The 20,342-nt window shown below is 41.7% G+C and overlaps 1 protein-coding gene across 2 annotated transcripts in view; it reads left to right on the top strand.

Annotated features, from left to right (window-relative positions):
• Positions 1-20,342, top strand: part of CD9 (CD9 molecule) — a 198,650-nt gene that overhangs the window by 124,300 nt on the left and 54,008 nt on the right. For both annotated transcript variants that reach the window (XM_086921194.1, XM_086921202.1), the window contains exons 4-5: positions 1,370-1,444; positions 3,470-3,580. In XM_086921194.1, the coding sequence (XP_086777320.1) occupies positions 1,370-1,444; positions 3,470-3,580 (186 nt within the window). The remainder of the gene's footprint in view (positions 1-1,369; positions 1,445-3,469; positions 3,581-20,342) is intronic.

Here is a 20,342-nt window from a genome sequence, read left to right as displayed (position 1 = left end):
GACGCCTTTGGTCGCTTTCATATTTTTACACTTGAACAATGACTTAAAATACATATTTGAGACAAGCCTTTGTCAAAGATTTGTTGGCTGACCCTTGGAAAAAGCTGCCGTTAAGGTAATAGAGAGGGATCTTAAAAAAAAAAAATTCCACATACAACGACCTCAGTGGTAGTCTTTAGGCTGCAATGTAAATGTTTGTTGCCTAATGCACAGACTTCTGCTTAAGTAGGAAGACTGCACAAGTAGAGACTAACTTGTGCTTATTACAGGAACTAAAATTCCGATTCATCTGTGGTTAGGTTTTACTACTATTCAGCAAAGTTGGAAAAGTCAAGAGATCAAGCTCATGTGCAATCTGTTTTCACCAGAAAGTTGTGCACGATTTTACAAATCTGTGTTGTACACTTGTGGACATGGCAAAATAAAACCTAATTCAATATATTGAAATGCATATGCATACCAGGGAGTAATACCTTTATTTACAACACTTGGAAAAGGCACCAGTGCAGTATGAAGCGCTATATCCAGCAGTTTATATCATTATACCACATTCTAATACAGTTATAGACTCGTCTTGTCATTCTCAAAGAATGTATTTCACATTATATTTCCTCTTCTACACATTGACCAGACTCCCATTCACAAAAAGTGCTTGGTCATGACTCATAACTGTGCTGTATCAGAAATCTATACTAAATACCTCAACGTTTCTTAGTAATCAAGAAATTAATATTCCTTGGTAAAAGTTGATAATTTTCCAAAGAACATGTCCCTTCCGGTGGAGGCTTACAATTAATTTGTCCTGTAACATTACTTCTTGTAATTTCTTAAGGCTCCATGGTAACAGGTCACTTCTGGTGATTTAATCGTAGGGTCAAAGTGTGTGATTTCACTTAGGCCATGGCTGGAATTTTTGGTAAATCAATTTCCGTGTGGTTACCGTATAGTCCTGTCTAGCGAATTGTAGCAAAAAACTGTCCCCATGAACGAAATGTGTACCTGACCGCGATGTAGGTCTTTTTGAGACAACTGATTGTGCAACTGTACTGAAACGTTTAGGTGTTGAAGTATCATATTTATTGTTTAATGTTATAGGACACTGATGACGCTACAGTTACAGGTTGGACTTTTTGAGCAACCGGGAAAGGAGCGTTGTTGCAGAATTCTGAAGTTGTATTGAAGAAAAAAAAGTTTAATAATTGGCCAGGTTCCCATTCACTAGATTTATTTCCAGCTTGTACAATTTCTGATACGTCTAATTTTATCGTAAAGTTGAATGCTTTTTTTCGCCAGTGTCCATTTGTTTGTTGCACTGCTAACCTAAATTAAGAACAAACCACTTGACTTGTTCTCATTTTCTTTCCTCCAGTTTTTTGCCTTCCTCTTGGTTATTTTTGCCATTGAAATTGCAGCCGGCATTTGGGGATTTGCAAATAAAGACAAGGTGGGTTTTCCAATAACACATTTGCCTTTAATTTGGTATTTGACTGTGCTGCATAGCGCACATAGAAAATGCAAAGTTTTTTTATCCCTAGTGCTAGAGGCGATGAAGAATTATTAGTGTTAAATGTCTATACTAAGCTACTGTTTGCAAACCGGCTAGTTTTCCAGTTAGTTGAGACTGTAAAGTGCCTTGTTTTAACGATTTACTATGTGCTATGATACTGCATCTACGTGTATGTCAGAGCATCTTCTCTTCTAGAATAATCTTAATTTCTCTGCACGGAGACAGAGGGTGTAGGTACCCCAGGCCTATAAACCTCAACTGATCTGGAACACATTAAGTGATTTGAGGTGCTGCTTGGCTCACTACCTATAAAGAGTTTGATTCTGAGACTCTCCTCCGGTAATACTACCTTCATTATCTTCTCAGTCTTTTGCTACAGGAAACTGACTTTACCACTCGTCTTTTACCACACAAGGCCTTCACTAAGCAGGTCTTTACCGCACATGACCTAACAACAAAATGGGAAGTGTATATATGTAGGTGTGATTGTGTGTGTATACGTGTATATGTATGTATGTATGTGTGTGTGTGTGTGTGTGTATGTATGTATATATATATATATATATATATATATATATATATATATATATATATAATGGCTCAGCACTCAAAAATAGTAATTATGATGGGTATAAATGCTTTTAACTTCAGCATCAGTTTGCATTCTAATACACCGCAACAGTGTCCTTAAGAGCATAGCACCAAACATGTAATTAATGCATATGGGGAAGAAATCATTATCCAAATATTTTTTGGTCGTAATCTTCTTTAAAAGTGCATATATATGTATGTAAGGGCTTTTTTTTTTTTTTTTTAGAGTGGGTAAGGGATATGGGTGATAAAAGTATTTTTAGGGTTTAGTGGTGGCTAAGAGTATTGAGTGGTAGGAGGTTGTTTAGGGGTGGGAGAGTTAAGGGCTTGCTAGAGGAATACATATGCGTGTATGTAGGTGTGTGAGATATATAGATATATTCCAGCTCTTTATGAATAACGCCGCACTCTTGAAAGGAAAGTTTGGTGGTGATATGGCGATATTTGTACCAACTGAATTGAAAAACTTTCCTTTCAAGAGTGCGATGTTATCCATCCTTTGTCGGCACCAGCTGTGGAAAGCGCGCACTGCGGATGGACTGAATTTGTGATAGTATGTATATGTGTATGAATATATATTCACTTACCTGATGTATAATTACCATTTTGTGGTAAAGGCAATGTGTGTAAAGGCATTTGTTGTGAAGTCTGTCAACCTTTTGCCGCTGTTGACCTGGGGCTTTACCTTGGTGTTGGACCAGAAATTGATCAAAATTCAAGTCAGACTTATTGGCCTTGCCAATGCCTGTTTGCTACTTGCCACATCCACAGTCTTCCATTTATTTTATTGACTTTATTGACTTAAAATTCAAACAGAGATCTGATTAGTGAGCTGCTCACTGGTAGCTTCTCTGTAAAGCTCTATAAAAAAAGTCCCACCTCTCAGAAATACTTTGACAGAATGACTGTGAAACCCATAGCTCTGTTATGTCACCCCTTCGTCATGAATGGAATCCATGTATCTTCTACTAATACTAACTGCAATTTGTAGAATTAGGAAGCAGTAGTTTAATTTGCAGTCTGTGCCCCACAGCTGTTTGTGGTTCACACTGCTGTAGAGGCTTGTCATTTGAAGCCAAAACCGGGTTCGAGAAAACACTTGATCTTCTTCAGACCCAACAATAAATAATATAAGTAAAAGTTGTTACTTTGCCTTATTTTAATATAATGTGAATAGTTTGTGATAAATTAACAGACCAGACTGAAATATATCCTGTACAATTGCAGGCAAGTGTATTTCTTAGTGGAAGCCTTCTCACAAAACCGTGACGCCCGTTGTAATACATAATTGTTTATTTTATGCTTTATTCTAAATTTTATGTCGTTTTGAAGTTGATTAAATTACTTAAATATGTGTACTTTAATTTGCAGATCATAAAAGAAGTACAGAGCTTCTATTCTGAAACCTATACTGAGTACATGAAATCGAAAGACATGAAAGACAATCCTCTGAAGGAGACACTGAGAGGAGTGCAGTTTGCTGTAAGTATTTTAAAACCATTCTTTTTTTACCAAAATCTATTTGAATTCCATTTGTTACGGGTTGGGCTCCAGGGTGTTGGAGTGTTAACAAGAAGATTGTGAGTGATTTTTAGTAATATGTATATATGTATATATATATATATATATATATATATATAACCTACTGGCGATAGCCAGTAGGTATATATAGTTAGGATTTTTTCTCTATGGAACTTTTGAAAATTCTATGCCTAATAACTTTGGCGTTTGTGGACGGAATTGGCTGAAATTTTCAGGAATATGGCACATTTTGTTTCTGAGCAGCTCCTGGAAATTTGGGGGGGGGGTTCGTCAAGGGGGGGCCGAGAAAAAAGGGGGGTCCCAAAACGCGTTTTTCCCATGTTAATTTCCATAGGGCGGTTGGCCTCACTTTTAGCCCGAACGGCTGAATGGATTTCCACGAAACTTGGCAAAATTGTAGGGACTGTTAGCCCGATGTGCCTTTGCTAGGTCTCAATATATGTGCTTCAGTGGATTTTGAGAAATTAACGTTTAAAACAAGATATATATCTGTAACAGCGCTCCGGGTAGCGCTCCGGTTAGCGAACTTTTCGCGTATCGGAACTTTGCGAAGCGAAGCTGATTGGCTCTCCGGTGTCTGTCAACATTCTAAACAGTCCGGAGCGGCCGCCATCTTGTCTCTCGGTAGGATCGAGAGACAAGAGGAGACCAAAACAAAGGGGGAAATGAAGGAAAGAGGGCAAGGTGGACCCCTTCTGACCCCATAGGATTGATGAGGGGGATATTATAAAGCCACGCGGGGCCAAAAAAAAAAAAAAAAAATCCGATTTTTTTCGCCGTAGAGTCGCGTCTTGGTACGCGAACCGGGCAGCTAACCGGGAAGCTAACCGGCAGTGTAACGGGAGTCTGAGGAGTAGCTGATTGGCTGTCAACATTGTAAACAGTTCGGAGCGGCCGCCATCTTGTCTCTCGGTAGGATCGAGAGACAAGAGGTGGAAAAAAAAAAGGTGTAAATGAATGAAAGGGGTAAGGCAGACCCCTCCTGAACCCTTAGGATTGATGAGGGGGCTATTAAAGTTCCCTGCGGGGCAAAAGAAAAAAAAAAATTCGATTTTTCGCGGTAAAGGTGCTTCCTGGTACGTTAACCGGGCAGCTAACCGGCAGCGTAACGAGAGTCCGACATATTGTGTTTTTTGAACGTTTGTGATATGTGCACGTGTGGATTTTGTCTAATTAAGGTTAAAAAAAAATATATATATCTTTAAGCGTGTTCTGGCGCGCTTACGTTTTGGGTTTGGTTTGCGCTGCAGAGACGATACGTCACGGTTATGCGATGAATCATGAGGCGTCTCACGGGCTACGTGATACGTCACTTAATAAAGAATATATTTTACAGCTATAGATATTAGCTTTTAAAAAAACAATGAAATTCACAGAAAAAACCATAGGTTATAGACCATATGTAGTTAGGAATTTGCATTTACAAAACCTTGAAAATTCACTGAAAAAACCATAGGTTATAGACCATATATAGTTAGGGATTAGCATTTAAAAAACCTTATTTTATTTGCACAAAACCATTGAAATTCCATATATAGTTAGTTGCACTAACTATATATCGCGGACCCGCAATCCACTGCTAATGATGTCACATATTACATCATTCATGACATGGTCAGTGACATCACTGATGACATCACTGATGACATCACTGATGACATCTCAAATGACATCACTGATGACATCACTGACATCTCATTTGACATTACTGATGACATCACTGATGATATCATTTATGTGATAATACATCTTCAGACTCTAATATAACCTTAGATACACTCAGTGTAAACAGGCACTCACAGACTGTCACACATCCATGGAGTTACTCACACACCTAGTCAGTCATGCAAAGAATCAATCACATCTCCATTTCCTCAACTATACAGTTATACACACCTTACTTATTCAAACATATAGTAACACATATTTACTCTCTTATACAATCCTTGATACAAGTTCACAATGATTCATACAGCCACTCACACATTCACTGGCTCTTATGTTCAGTTATTTATATATGTCAACTCTCACATGGAGTGTGTTTTACATATGTACTTACTTTGACATGTAGCACTGAGATATCCATTCACTCACCAATATACTCATGCACACAGTCAACTGTCCATACAGCTGTTTCTACATGCACTTTTGAACCCATACACCTAGGGAATCAACTGCTCACACATCTATGCACAGAGTTATACACCTCCCAGCCACCCACACACATACTCAGTCTCCCATACAAATACTTGGGCAACCATTCAATAACCCATATAGTTACTGATATAGCTACTGATTTAAACATGCAGCAGTTTACAGAACAACATAAATAATGATTGCCAAATTAAGACACTTTAATCACTAACCCATACACTCAGTGAGACACATTTAATCATTCTCTCATACAGTCAGTCATGCACCTACTAAATCCTTCATCCAGACACTTATACATCCACTCATTCTTCAATATGTAAGACATATTTTAACTTTACAGAAACATACAGTCACTGGGTGTTGTCATCAGCGATGTCATCAGTGATGTCATCAGTGATGTCATTTGAGATGTCATCAGTGATGTCATCAGTGATGTCACTGACCATGTCATGAATGATGTAATATGTGACATCATTAGCAGTGGATTGCGGGTCCGCGATATATAGTTAGTGCAACTAACTATATATGGAATTTCAATGGTTTTGTGCAAATAAAATAAGGTTTTTTAAATGCTAATCCCTAACTATATATGGTCTATAACCTATGGTTTTTTCAGTGAATTTTCAAGGTTTTGTAAATGCAAATTCCTAACTATATATGGTCTATAACCTATGGTTTTTTCTGTGAATATATATATATGTGTGGCACGCTTGTGGTGAATAAAACTACTGTGTGAATTTGGTACCCCCCCGAGTGCTGTCTTTTCTTCCTTGGATTCGCAAGGTTGTTTGAGCGCAATATATATATATATATATATATATATATATATATATATATATATATATATATATATATATATATATATATATATATATATATTCAATCGCAGGTTAACACAACTTTGCACGAAGGCCACAGGAAGACTTTCAATTCACTTTGTTTATTTCCAGCATGCAAACACAGGGCTTGATCATCATTGTCCTTCCTTTGAATGTGGCGCCTGACGCGTTTCAAGAGTTCAGTCTCCCTTTCTCAAAGGCGCATTCAGTTATGGCATCGATGTTTTCCTTTCCGCATTTGCACTTTTATTCATTACACCTGCTTTCTGGGCGTAGTCAAACGCATGGCTTCCTGGGTGTTGTAGTGCTAAACAGGTTTTCACCAAGTGGGTGTGCACATCGTGTCCAACTTTAAAACTAGTATTAAACTAGTACTGAATTTATTTTTGACGGCCTGACACGGTCGTGCACAGAGGCCCACTGCAGGAATGCGGATCTGGTCACAGCATCGAGTCAAGCTGTGACAAAAAGAAGGAAGCAAAAGGCAGCGTCTTTGCAGGAACGTGTCTGCCTTTCACATTTCCAGCAACAAAGCGGAGCACAGGACAGCAGAATTCCGCTTTCAACCCACAAGGGAAATACTAGTTTTAAAGTTGGACACGATGTGCACACCCACTTGGTGAAAACCTGTTTAGCACTACAACACCCAGGAAGCCATGCGTTTGACTACGCCCAGAAAGCAGGTGTAATGAATAAAAGTGCAAATGCGGAAAGGAAAACATCGATGCCATAACTGAATGCGCCTTTGAGAAAGGGAGACTGAACTCTTGAAACGCGTCAGGCGCCACATTCAAAGGAAGGACAATGATGATCAAGCCCTGTGTTTGCATGCTGGAAATAAACAACGTGAATTCAAAGTCTTCCTGTGGCCTTCGTGCAAAGTTGTGTTAACCTGCGACTGAATATATATATATATATATATATATATATATATATATATATATATATATATATATATATATATATATATATATATATATATATATAGATATATATATATAGATTAGATTAATTGCATTTATTCAATTGTATAACCCAAGATGCTTTTTATCCAGTCTGTATATATTGATAGTAATTAACTGTAGATATCAATCCAAAATGTCTTTATTTCGGTCCTTAAGACCATAAAAGATTCATACAAAATACATTTATACATCCACATTTGAAGAGTACATTACATTTTAAAATACAATGGTAAATATGCTTTAATGATGTACCAAGGGTAAAAATGGATTGGAGACTCAGTTACATGATATTAAAAGGAATAGTTTCAAAGTTTAAAAGGGATAATACTGATTAGGAGAAACATTCAAATGTTCTACATTTAGGAGAGTAGCAGTTTTTTCCTTATCTGCCACATAGCCATAATGAACTTAGCCACTGCAAATACAATATGGGGCAGAGTGCTTGTTTTTAAAATTCTATATACAAACAGGTAAGACCTAGATCCCAGGTTCCTGCATAAGGGCACCAGCCAGTAGTTTCTGGGTCTATTGTAGGCAGGGCAGAAGAAAAGGAGATGAATTTCCTCCTCATCATACATGTTACATCCAGGACAGGATCTATCCCCCCCCTTAAGCCATTTACAGGTGAAGGTTTTTATGGGCAAAGTGCCTAACCTCCACTGTATAAACAATTTCCTCGCTAGTATGGGGAATATTATGTCAATAAATCTTCAAATTCATAGGAATTCTTAAATTCCAAAAAACGGTCAGTCAGGGTGCCATTGGTAGTGGCGGACAGGAGAAGAGCTAAACTAGATTCCTTATGGATTTGCACCAGATTTTTGCGGGAAATGGTTCGACATCCCTGCTCTGGGTCCTCCCATAGCTCCTGCAGTTTCAACCGATACAATTCCTTTTTAACAAAGGCCAGCCATGGGATTCTATCGCGCTTATTCAAGCTCATTACATGGGTGAGATCACGCCTGTAATGAGCGAGCTCGCTGGTGGTCCATAGCCTATACCAGAATCTTAGTGGCTTTGACTCCAGTTCTATGGCGATGGAAGGTAATCCCACATCTAATCTTAGGGGGAGCAGAGGTGTGCCATGAGGGAGTGCCAAAAGGCGTCTTAGAAAGTTATTTTCCACATTAGCCAAATCACGCCCCGCTCTATACCCCCAAAGCTCGCTGCCATAGGATGCAGCTGCTTTGGCTTGAGTTTTGTAAAGCTCTAGTGCCGGGCTTATAGGTTTAAAGGTGGAAGTGTTCACAGCCTTTAGAATGGCACCTGAAAGTTGGCACAACTTCAACCGAGATTTTAATATTTGGGGGTCCCAGGAAAGATTCTCATGCAATGTGACCCCCAGGTATTGAAAAGTTGTAACCCTTTCCAGACTGGCTTCGCCCAGGGTGGGATTTGGTCTAGTCTTTGGGGATGGGTTAAAGATCATGAACTTGGTCTTTTCGGTATTGATCTCTAGACCATGCTGTATACAGAAGAGACCAAATCCATCTAGGATCCTTTGTATCCCCATCGGGGATTTGGAAAGCAGGAGGGTGTCGTCAGCAAACATAATAGCTGGCACCCTCCTGCCTGCCAAAAGGGGGGCGTCATTATCTCTAACGTTGTCCAGGTGGGATATGATATTGTTAACAGAGGCAAAACAGGGTTGGCGCCAAGACGCAACCCTGCCTCACCCCTCTGCGAACAGGAAACCTAGAAGACAACGCTCCATCCCTCCCACACCTGACCTGTGCGTAATTGTTGTCATGGAGCCTAATTATGGCATGCAGTATTTGTGTGGGAACACCTAGCTTTTTTAGGACCTCCCAAAGTTTCTTGCGTGGGACCATATCGAAGGCTGACCTCAGGTCCACGAACACCATGTACAGTCTCCCCCCTCTATCCTCACCGTTTTCCAGTACAGGAGGACGAGGCGGAAGATCTGATCCATGGTGGACGAGTTTTTCCTGAAGCCAGCCTGTAGTGGGCTCAAGATCTCATTAGCCTCCATCCAATCCATGAGATGGTCCAAGAGAAGACGGGAGAAGAGTTTTTGGGGAACATCTATGAGGCTGATCGGCCTGTAGTTGGCTGGGAGCAGGGGGGGAACCCTTTTTAAAGATGGGCACTATCTCCGCCCCCAGCCAAGTACAGGGGATCTTCATGCCTCCCAGGATGGCATTGAAAAGGATTAAGAAATACGGCCCTCAGATCTGCGGATGGTGTCTGAAAAGATCACCAGACAATCTATCCAGACCCGGGGCCTTCCCCATTGTTAATCTCTCCATTGCACCCGCCACCTCCCCTAGGGTAAATTCCATACCAACTGTAGATATATTTATTGTTGGTAGTATTATATATTTTTGATAAATGAAATTTAGATCCTAAGTTGATAAATATATATATTATTATTTAATGTACATACAATGTTATGTCTGGATGAAATTGTTTACACCCTGTTTCATGCACATGTACAGCTATTTAAATGGGGATTACCTCGCGATTTTCGAAGTAGCTGCGCAAGATGTTGTCTATGTCTATTCTATATTGTGAATAGCATGTGACCTTTTGCAACCAACCACAATCTCAATGTAAATGCACTTGCACTTTAAATTCTGCCTTCCCTCTCCATGCGTCATGTGACCAAGGCCTCGGTGTAGGCCGAAACGTTATGCCGAGGTGTGCCTTCCACGAAATTGAATAAATCACTGCTCACCTGCACTTGGGTCTCCTTCTCTTCTTCTGCGCTGCTGGTATCCAGAAATTGGGCTCCTGATGAGAGAAAGCTGAGATTGTGTCTAAAAAAAAAAAAAATATATATATATATATATATATGTGTAACATTTCAAAGCTCTAGGAAGCTGGCAATGTATATGGTATACAACTTTGAGGTTATACATTAGAGTCCAGGGGTTCCCCAAAAGTGTACAGGGCTCAATGTAAAACCCAAAGTGCTTGATTAGTGGTAGTGTGGGCGAGCATCTTTAGGCATTACACGGAGGAGTGTAAGAGCTTTATTGCACACAATGACCAATAACTGAGCCACAGCTCAAAGGAATCCACACTGTGTGTATAAATCTTTTATTGCTTGACTACTTAAAATCATTGCAATCACAACAACTTCACATTGCAATCATAATCACTAGATCAATCATTAAAAATTCATTTACAAAAACATCTTCCCCGCACATAAAATAAAAACTATCCGATATATACAATTTTAAAACTTATAAAAAATAATAGAATCCATTCACATAACATCAATAATTACAGAATGATATTGCACATTTTATATTTTACAGGTGACTTAGTGCACAGCATACTATTTCCTTATACGAATGCAAAAATATCTGAAACCCCCAAAAAGTTTCTCATGTACATTTCATGCACAAGTTACATTTCAAAGTACTAATGTACATTCATTGCCGCAACCATCATATCAAAGCAATAATAAAGTGCGTCATTTTGCTATAAAGTGCTAATATGCAATTCTTGCACTAACCATCACATTAAGTCAAATATAAAGTGCATCAATTTACAATAGTAGTGGTACGCCTGTTTTTAGGATGTCACGTGATTACCTTTATGACATTATTATTAACTGATAAAACGTATATGCCAAATAATACTGGAGATCTACCTTATTGTATCAAACATTTTTTCCACTGCCAAGAAAAGTTTTACCAAATGACATAACTGAATCGATTCACCAGATAATGATTAATGCCTGACGATCAGATCTAACCCCGTTCTCCAAGAAATAAGGTCTCAAAACTATACGTCGAAGCTTAATCAACTTGGGGCACCACACACACTATATGGACTAGAGTTTCCTGTGGCCAACCACAAAGTCTACAATTAGAGTCCGGCCATTGCTTAATCCACGATTGCGTGCCCTCTGTTTGGTTTAATCCCATACGTAGCCTTAAAAACATATTTTTGAACTTCGCGGAGAAAAAAACATACAAATACGGCTGAATACGTAGTGATTGGTATTAATTAATCCCATACCATGCATAATTTCTCTCTGCTAAATCAATTTGGTCTAGTTTAAGCGATTCAGTTTTAATAAGCTTTTTTAAAATGAACTTGTAATTGGGCATTTTCACAGCTGAAAAAAGGAATCCACACCAATGTTATAAAAATAGGCTTTGTTTGTACTTTAAGACCAAGATCTTCGCAATAGGGTAAGTACCTTTTTAGGTAAAAATACTTTTCACTTTCAAAAAAGTGCAATTTCTGAACAGTTCAATTTCATCCTATGGAAGAAGAGAATAAAGCGTACTTATCTGTGTAACACAACTTATATTTCCAGTTTTTGGGCCCATAGGTAAGCAAGGACCAAGGGTCAGGTTAGTCCCAACACTGCACCACCACCAGCAGCACAGGGGTAGACGGGTGCAGAGGTCAAATCTGAGTTAGACCCAATTCGTTTAATGAAGACTGAGGTGCTCGAAGCTACACTTCTTGTAGGTGAGTAGATCGGTTGCAGGGATCAAGCTTTGGCAGTTAGAGTAGGCACAGCGTGGCCGCAAAGCAGCACCAAGTATACACCACTAGTGGCACAGGGCGGCTGGGTGTAATTTCAGCATCATTGGGTGAGGTGGGCCAATTGCGTTTCAGTGGAGGTTCTTCTTTTTGGGTACAGGTGGCGAACAGGAGGGTACAGGCAGAAAAGCAACAGCACAGGTAAGTTGGGATGTTGAAGGTCACGGGGCACCACTGGTCAAGTTCCCCAAAGCCCAGGGACTGCGGATGCAGGGGAGCTGTTTGACATCTGGTTTGCCCGTCATGGTTGGGGGGGGCGGGGGGACCCGTCTCATTCACACTGCAGACGTTTGGATAGGTCAGCAAACACTGGATTGGAGGTCAGGATAGCTGGTGGACCTTCCCAAGGTGGCTGGTGCAGCGTTGTCATTACAGGAGTCCTTGGAGTTGATTTCATCTGGACAGGTCTGCTGTCCACTGGAGATTGGAGTCTTTTGCGAAGGCTCCCCGGATGTTCAGAGGTTGCTGGCTGCAAGACAGGTCGCCGGGTCACAGAAGCTGGAGACCTGCTAATAGGGCTAGGGCCAAGGCAGTTGTCATCTGCAGTATTCTCTGCAGGGATGTCTTCTTTCTTCATAGGTTGTTGCAGATCTAGTTTGTAGGTCTGGGGAAGCAACATAAATACTAAATGTAGGGGTGTTTTAGAGGAGTAGTAGGTAGGGCCAATGGGCACCTTACCTGGGGTGACTACACCCTCTATTATGCCACCCTCCTGTCCGAGGGGGCAATGACCTAGCCCTGATTGGAGGGGTCTCCCTATCTTCAAGATGGCAGGGACTGAAAGATGTGCTTCAATTTAGATGTGGGCACACCTCCTATTCTTCTAGGTCCCCCCTCCCCAAGTGGGGTTGTAAACCGGAGGCTTCCATCTGCTGCTAGCAAGAGAGGCTGTGTGTCGCGTTACGAAGGCAGCAGGCCTTTGAAGCTTACCCTACGACTACTGGCCCATCTTGGGGGAGGAGGTGTGACACCTCTGTCCAGGTTGTGCATTATTTCTGGTCCCAGAGAGCAGAGGTTCTCCACCCAGGATTCCAGAAACATGTCTGTGTGTGGCAGGCTGCCTAAAGCCAGTCGGTGACCACCAGCATTGGTACTTTTCAGGGGTCACATCTGACGTGCCCTGTGAGTACCTGTTACAATAAATCCCACACTGGCATCAGTACGGGTTTATTGAATGGAGTAGTTTGGTACCAAACACTCCTGTGCTCAGTGAAGCCAACACAGTGCTGTGGAACTCAGGTTGTCAAGTTCCCAGCCCATGTACTCCCAATGGCTTGCCTAGCATTTACAATACAAAGGAATAGACCCCAATACTGTAGGGGCATATCTGCTCATGCAGATATGCCCACCCACACCTGAAATTTGATTTCAGCTTTAACTATAGCTCAATATTGTCAGTCACTGCCTGCTTTGCACACTATTGCTACATGATATTCACCAGCTTCTGTGTAGCATAAGAAGATCCAACCTAATAGTGTTGAGCTGTTTACAACCAGCGGAAACGAGGGTGGGGAGTGTTACCCCCTCCAGAAGGCTCTATGGCACTGACTAAGGAGGACCTCCTCCTCTCTGTGAGATTTCAAAAAAGAGTTAAGGGGAGAACTCAATGCAGATATTAACGCCTTTTTCAAATCTTTTAAAACTTAAGTTAACTACTGGTTAATCACCCTCCAGTCTGATATAGACTGTTAGTACTTGCACCCTGGATCTGGAGACAGTGTTTCAGGACTTGGAACAAAGAATGCATCCTTTAGAAGGAGGGGTGGAACTTCTTCAGTCTCACCTGCAGTCTGCTCTCCTTAAATGTGAGGATTTGGAAAACTGCTCCTGTGGCGATGATATGAGCGAGCAGCCTGGAGAAGGGCAGTGAAGGCCCAGACCTAGAGGAATTTACGGTTGGCCTTTTTCCGAATATGTTGGGAGATTACCATCTGAGGCCCACTGCCAGAGTGGGCCTCTGATCCAATGGAGAGAAGAAATGACCCAGAGACATTCTTGCTAAATCCAGTTTCTTCAGGACCAGAGAACTAGTCCTCCAGAGGGCCAGGAAACGCAGCACTATTGAATTTCAAGGTGCAACATGCTCCCTGTTCAGTGTATCACCCTGGCTACCTTGGCTCACAGATTGCAGTTCTGCCCCATCACTGAAACATTGAAGCCTAGACACATTAAATATCAATAGATCTTTCCTTTTGGTATTGCCTTTGAACTTAACTACAAACTATGTCACTTCAGAGTTTGCAGAAGCAGCTGCCCTGTTGGGAGTTGCTGGAGAAACCTCGCCAGCAATGGCTAGTCGCAAGGAATCTATATGCAGAATCCAGTAAGCACCGTACTACAAGAGCCTGGCATACCCAGAGAAGGGCAGGCTTAATAATAAATGAGGGGGACTGAGTCTCTCACAGCTGATCCATTTTCCACACAGTAGATTTTTGGACTCTATGGTTATTGCTCATGTCCGCATCTCCCCTCAAACATTTGCTTGCCTTTATTGTGGCTGTTGCACGAACAGATGATGATTCACGCCAGTCTCGTAGTGATAGTCCACTAAATGTAATTTCCTAGTCTGATTATGAAGGTTGTTCCTGATTATGATTAATGCCTTTTGCATTCAGGAACATGTTACGTTCGCTCACTCTACGAGATGCCCTGGCGGGTTAATGTCTACTTCCTGCTGAGCTTAGATGATACGACAATTTGTTGGAGGAACCACATGATCCAATTTGTATGGTTCTATGTTTTTATGTTCTGTTCATTGCATAGTAGGGAAAGTGCCTATTGTGCGTGGAAGGGGGTACCGGGGGTTGTTGGAGGAGGTGTTGAGGGAGGTGAAACATTGTGAACTTACCAGATTCCCTATTCAGCATTCGGGGAGCTTTGCTCTCTCAAGGGAGCTTTTATAATCTATTCCTATGGATCTTACATACTTAACATGGAATGTCAAGGGTCTAACTTCGTCTGCCAAAGATTGAGGGAGCTAGAGGTAAAAAAAAGGGCACTCCGCCTCCACTAAGCAATGGATACTCCTGAGTAATTGTGCACGCTACAAATCATATATAACACAACACAACATAACCAAAGCGATAAGTCAAATGTGACCATCTTTCCACTTCTGATGTTCAGTAGAGAACAGTTTTCTTTAAATAACCCTCACCCAACAGGGTTTCCCCTTTGTCATGCTTTATCATTGAGTTCTTCTCATTCTGCTCCGGAACATACGAGTGGGGGGCTCTTTGTAGTAGGGAAATTCAAAATACCTGGCTTAGTAAGATAACCATTTATACTTGCCTCTATCCGTTAAGGTTAAAAAATGGGGAGACATTTGAAAATTACATAATCTGTACATGAAATTCTGTGGTCTACATGTTTCAAGCGCTACTCCAAGGCTTTTCTTCAGATCCAAGGGAATGCTCCTGGACACCACTCCTGTTGAAAAAAACTCAAAATTGAGTGCACTCTGATTTAGATTAGTGGATAAAATAAATACATATACATACCCACTCAATTGGTAAAGTTTGTGTTAGATATGTAATAGGCCCCCTGGCCTCATGAGCTCAAACGGAGGAAGGGAAGTCTGTAGTCAAACTTTCTTCAAAGCTACCCCTTTGCCTTTGGAGATAGCCTGCCCGTGGCTCCAACATTTAAAGAAAACCTCTAATGAACGCAGCAGCAAAATAGACTCCCTATTGGTGAGGCAATTAAGATTTAAGCATGAAAAGGAATATATTGGTCCGAGACGAGTTGGCAATGATTCACCAATCTGTGGAAGTGACAGCTCGGACATTTTGACATTTCTAAGAACAACTCTACACCTCAGACTCATTAGCTATAGAGACCAAACAACATTTCTAGACTTGTTTGACCTGTCGCGAGTACCCTGGAATTTATTGAGAGTTTAAATAGCCCTATTGTGAGAGAGGAAGCACGATCACTCCCTAGCGCTCCACAAGACTACTTGTCCATATGGCTTCTATGCCCAATTTTATAAGACTTTTAGTTCCAACCTCACCCCTCCTCTAACTGACCTCTTCAATTATGTAGCTATGTCCCAAGAGATATCTCCATCGATGGGAGAGGCATTGATTACAGTTATCCCTAAACCGGGGAAAAGCCCTCAACTGTGCACCTCTTTTAGACCAATTGCCCTACTTAATCTGGATGTCACATTCTATACTAAAATACCAGGCACTAGATTAGAAGGGATCATGCCTGAACAGATCCACCCCAATCTGTCAGGGCTTATCAAGAGTCGTCAAACCCATGACAACTTGTAACGCGTTATTCATTTAATAGAAAAAGGAAATGAGAAGCAGAACCCATCTGTTTTACTGGCACTTGATGCCGAGAAAGCCTTTGACCGAGCCGATTTGTAATTTCTAATGAATACGCTTTGAGGTTTTGGCTCTGGGGACCAGTTTATTAATATGATCAAGTCCATTCATTTTTTACCTCGATCCCGAGTATTAATAAATGGCACAAGCTCTGAATTCTTCGAATTGACAAGAGGAACGAGGCGGGGGTGTCCCCTCTCTCATTTAATTTTTGCTCTTAGTGTAGAACCCCTAGCAGAGAGGATAAAGCCAACAAAGAGATTGAGGGAGTTAATTTCGGCCCAGATGAACAGAAGATTTAACTATTTGGGGATGATTATCTTCTATCTCCTACATCCCCCTTCTTCCCTACCAGCTCTACAGGCAGAGCTTTGAGAATTCAAGACTGTATCTGGTTTTCGGCTTAACCTTTCAAAATCCTTCCTACTCCATCTTCTAACCCCTTCAGTAGAGAGGAAGGAGATTGCAACTGTCTTTCCTTTTCAATTACCTATTTGGGGATCAAGATTACACTTAAAGGGGGCGTAGCCAGCAAAATGGCTGTGTAGCCCCATCTGTCGGAAGCTGACACTGCACATCAAATCCTGTATTAGATCCTGTCCTTCGATTGCCATCTGACACTGACAAGCGACACACTCAATTGTGGGGAACTCACCGGTGGCAGAGAGACGGGTGAGGAGCGGATCTGGGTCTGGAAGGCCTCCAACAACTAATCAGGCCGCGGAGGAGTGCAGACGCTCAAGATTGTGGTGCCCTGGTGTCCTCGGCGCTCGTGTTGTGGAGGAGAACAAGTGCAGCATTCTGATCCTGCTGCCGGGCAGAGGGAAGCTGGATTTCCCCCCCCCCCCCCCCCCCCCTGGACCGGCCTGTGCTTTAGTGGCCGCTGGTCCTCTGCTGTCTCTACTTCGAGAGGGAGCTGCGGAGCACCCAGACTGATGCACAGGTGAGAGGGGCTGTGGGACCATGGGTGGCTCAGACGGTGGCGGATTGCTGGCTCTCTTGCAGAGGCACACGGAGGATGGCCATGCGTGGGGGAAGCCAGAGGTCCTCTCCACCCCCATGGAAAAATGTGCTTGGTGTGGACGTGGGTGAGGAAGCCCAACACGTAGTTGAGTGAGTGCCGGCTGGAGTAGTCGACATGCCTGGGCCTAGCAGAACGAGTGGAGCTGGAAAGCTCCAGACGGCCACCAGCTGTGGGAAACTACCAAAGACGCATAAGCTGCTAAGCAGCCCCCTTACCCTCTTACGTTGCTGATTCAGGGGCAAGACTGAGATGACATACGGATCTGCAGCAGCAAGACAGGGGTGCAACATCACCCATGGGAAGACTCCCCCTTCCTTGGAGAAACCTAGCAAAGTGGCACAGGAGACTAGAGAGTGCCCGGACGAGGAGCTTACGACCTAGTCCACTGGGAGGTGAACGACATCTGAGGCAGACGTCGAGCAGCAGGAGTCCCTCCCCCCCCCCCAGGTGTGAAGGGTGCTCCCTCACTCCTAGGGCTGCGGAGAGACTGCACAGTGACAGCAGTGGTGCCCTGAGGCTTGGGTTCCCCTTCAGAAGGTCTCCATCCAGCAGAACATTGGCCCTGTGTGAGACTGAGTGGTTAGAGCACACCCTGAAAACACCCGGTGACACAGGCCACCTTGAGGCTGACAAGACCCATCCTTGTGGGGCTGATCGGCTGCACGCGGTACCAAATACCTAGGCTGTTCGGTTTTAGGTTTAAACCTATATTAACTGATACAACCCCACTGGAAGGGAAATAGCCCTCACCAGTGTAAACATATAAACACTGAAAAAAAACCTGCACAACCACAAATTCAAAAAAGGAAAAGGAGAATGAAAGTCGTTTTTATTACTTCCTGAAGAGGCCAGTACAATTAAACTTTGTTATATAAGGTAACCATAAGAAAGACTGGGCTAACATTATTCTGCTTGAGTTTTGTTGTTTAGGGATGTCACTAAAATAATGTTTCTTCTACCTTTTCAGTTTTGTGGTCTTTAGTCCAAAGATACAGGGGTTAGAAGCATGTTTGTTTATTTTATAAACTGTAGAGAATCAGGAAATATCAAAATCATATTTTTGGGCTACGTTTGAGTCTTTAACTGATAGGAAAAATATGGGTTCCATAAGAATCTTTCCCAATATGTGCCATTCAATTTACACACAGATAATGGGCAAAAACCCTTGATACATCAGCCCCCTTTTCTAGGGAGTCAGTATTGATCTTGTTGAATAGCCAAACACCCAAGGTTTTAAACATTCAATGCAAGATATAGTAACCGGTATATGTGAAAAGAGTGCAGTCACAAAGTATCTGGGATACTGGTGAAAGCATAACACCAGACTTTTGGAAAACTTGGAATGCAGTGTCACGTGGAATGCTGCTGCAAAATGTTTTACCAAGTTCAACAAAGATTGGAGTGATTTTGTTTGTTTGCAGTGATTCAGCTACGTATATGAAAAAGTTGTGTGATGACCTGACAAAATAGATGCCTGATCTGAAGTGCTTCCCTGTAAGAGATCCTTGCCACTTGTTAGATGGTATGCGTAAAGCATCTTTACAATCTACAGAGTTAATGAAGAATTCTATTGACTTTTTAGTCCCTTCTGGTGCACTGCTTTATTATGCACGGAAACTAAAACACAAATAATTCTCATTTTGTCCTTTGTGTGGCATCAACGAAAGTCATCCCGAATGTGTCACTTAGCTGGTGGTTCTCAGTCCTAGAGTCCATGAATGCTATATTATTCATGTGTCAACCGCTTACAGAACTTTTGCTGAGTGATGATATGTGAAGAAATGTGAGGATCTTTGGTCACATATTGATGGTGATTATGAAAAAAAAGCACACTCTACTGCATTCTTAGATTTTTATAGGAAGGAATGACTGCTGTAGTGAACATAATAAAAAAACTAGAGTTTGAAAGCACCCTTGTATACCAAGTGTTCAGCATAATTGGTGTATATGTGAAACATCTCCTTGAGAGTAGGCTGGGCGACACTTTTAGTGACTTTGGTGCTGCAACATATTTCTTGTCCGAGTGCTTGCCACTTGGTAAACAAAGAAATGTGAGCAATTCAGGAACTTTTATTTTACAATGTAGGAGAAATAGCACTTCAGCAACCATGGCATTTGAAGTCAATGAGGCCTCACTGTGGTACTCTGCACAAGTTCTATATCCTTTCCATAAAGGGAAGTTTTCTCCGGAGTTTGAAAAGTCCTGCCTCACTTTTGACTCCTTCAATAATTCTGAGGGCATATGCGCCCAGTTCAACACACATGTTGCAGAACTTGTCGCAGCGAATCACAATCTTCAGGTGCACCAGTATTGACATGGAAAGCTATGTCAGTGACCAGAGTTAGCAAATTGTATACTGGCAATTTTGGTGTTGCCTGTCTCAAGTGCCAATGTTGAGAGGGTCTTTTCACAGATAAAAGTTCACATGGGATGGCAAGAGCAAGCGTGCATGACCAAGGACTCACTGAAGAAGTATTGTATGATGTACTATGATAAGTTTCATTTATAAAAATGCATTTGTGCCTCATTCACACTGTATGTACACTGTCAATGTATCATGCTCTATCAGTGCAGAAAGCAAGTCCTAATAAAACCAAAAAGTTCTATAAACACCAGAAAAACACGGTTTCTGTTTTTAATGGTGCGAAAATGTGTAACCACTGATAACCACTGTTTTTAAGGTATTGAAAACACTGAAAAAACACACCACCAGAATTTACCAAAAATAGAAACTGAAAACAAATACCACACATTGGACAACAGAATTACCCTGAGAGACTAGCAGTCACCTGGAGACAGGCATTTGCGTGGGACACGAAGATCCGGTCCATTGACCTAAAGTTGAGGCATTCATTTTC

The sequence above is a fragment of the Lissotriton vulgaris genome, chromosome 1_1, assembly GCF_964263255.1.
Source record: "Lissotriton vulgaris chromosome 1_1, aLisVul1.2, whole genome shotgun sequence".
NCBI lineage: Eukaryota > Metazoa > Chordata > Amphibia > Caudata > Salamandridae > Lissotriton > Lissotriton vulgaris.
Note: the sequence above shows the minus strand (reverse complement) of the source record. Positions and strands in the feature narration are given on the sequence as shown.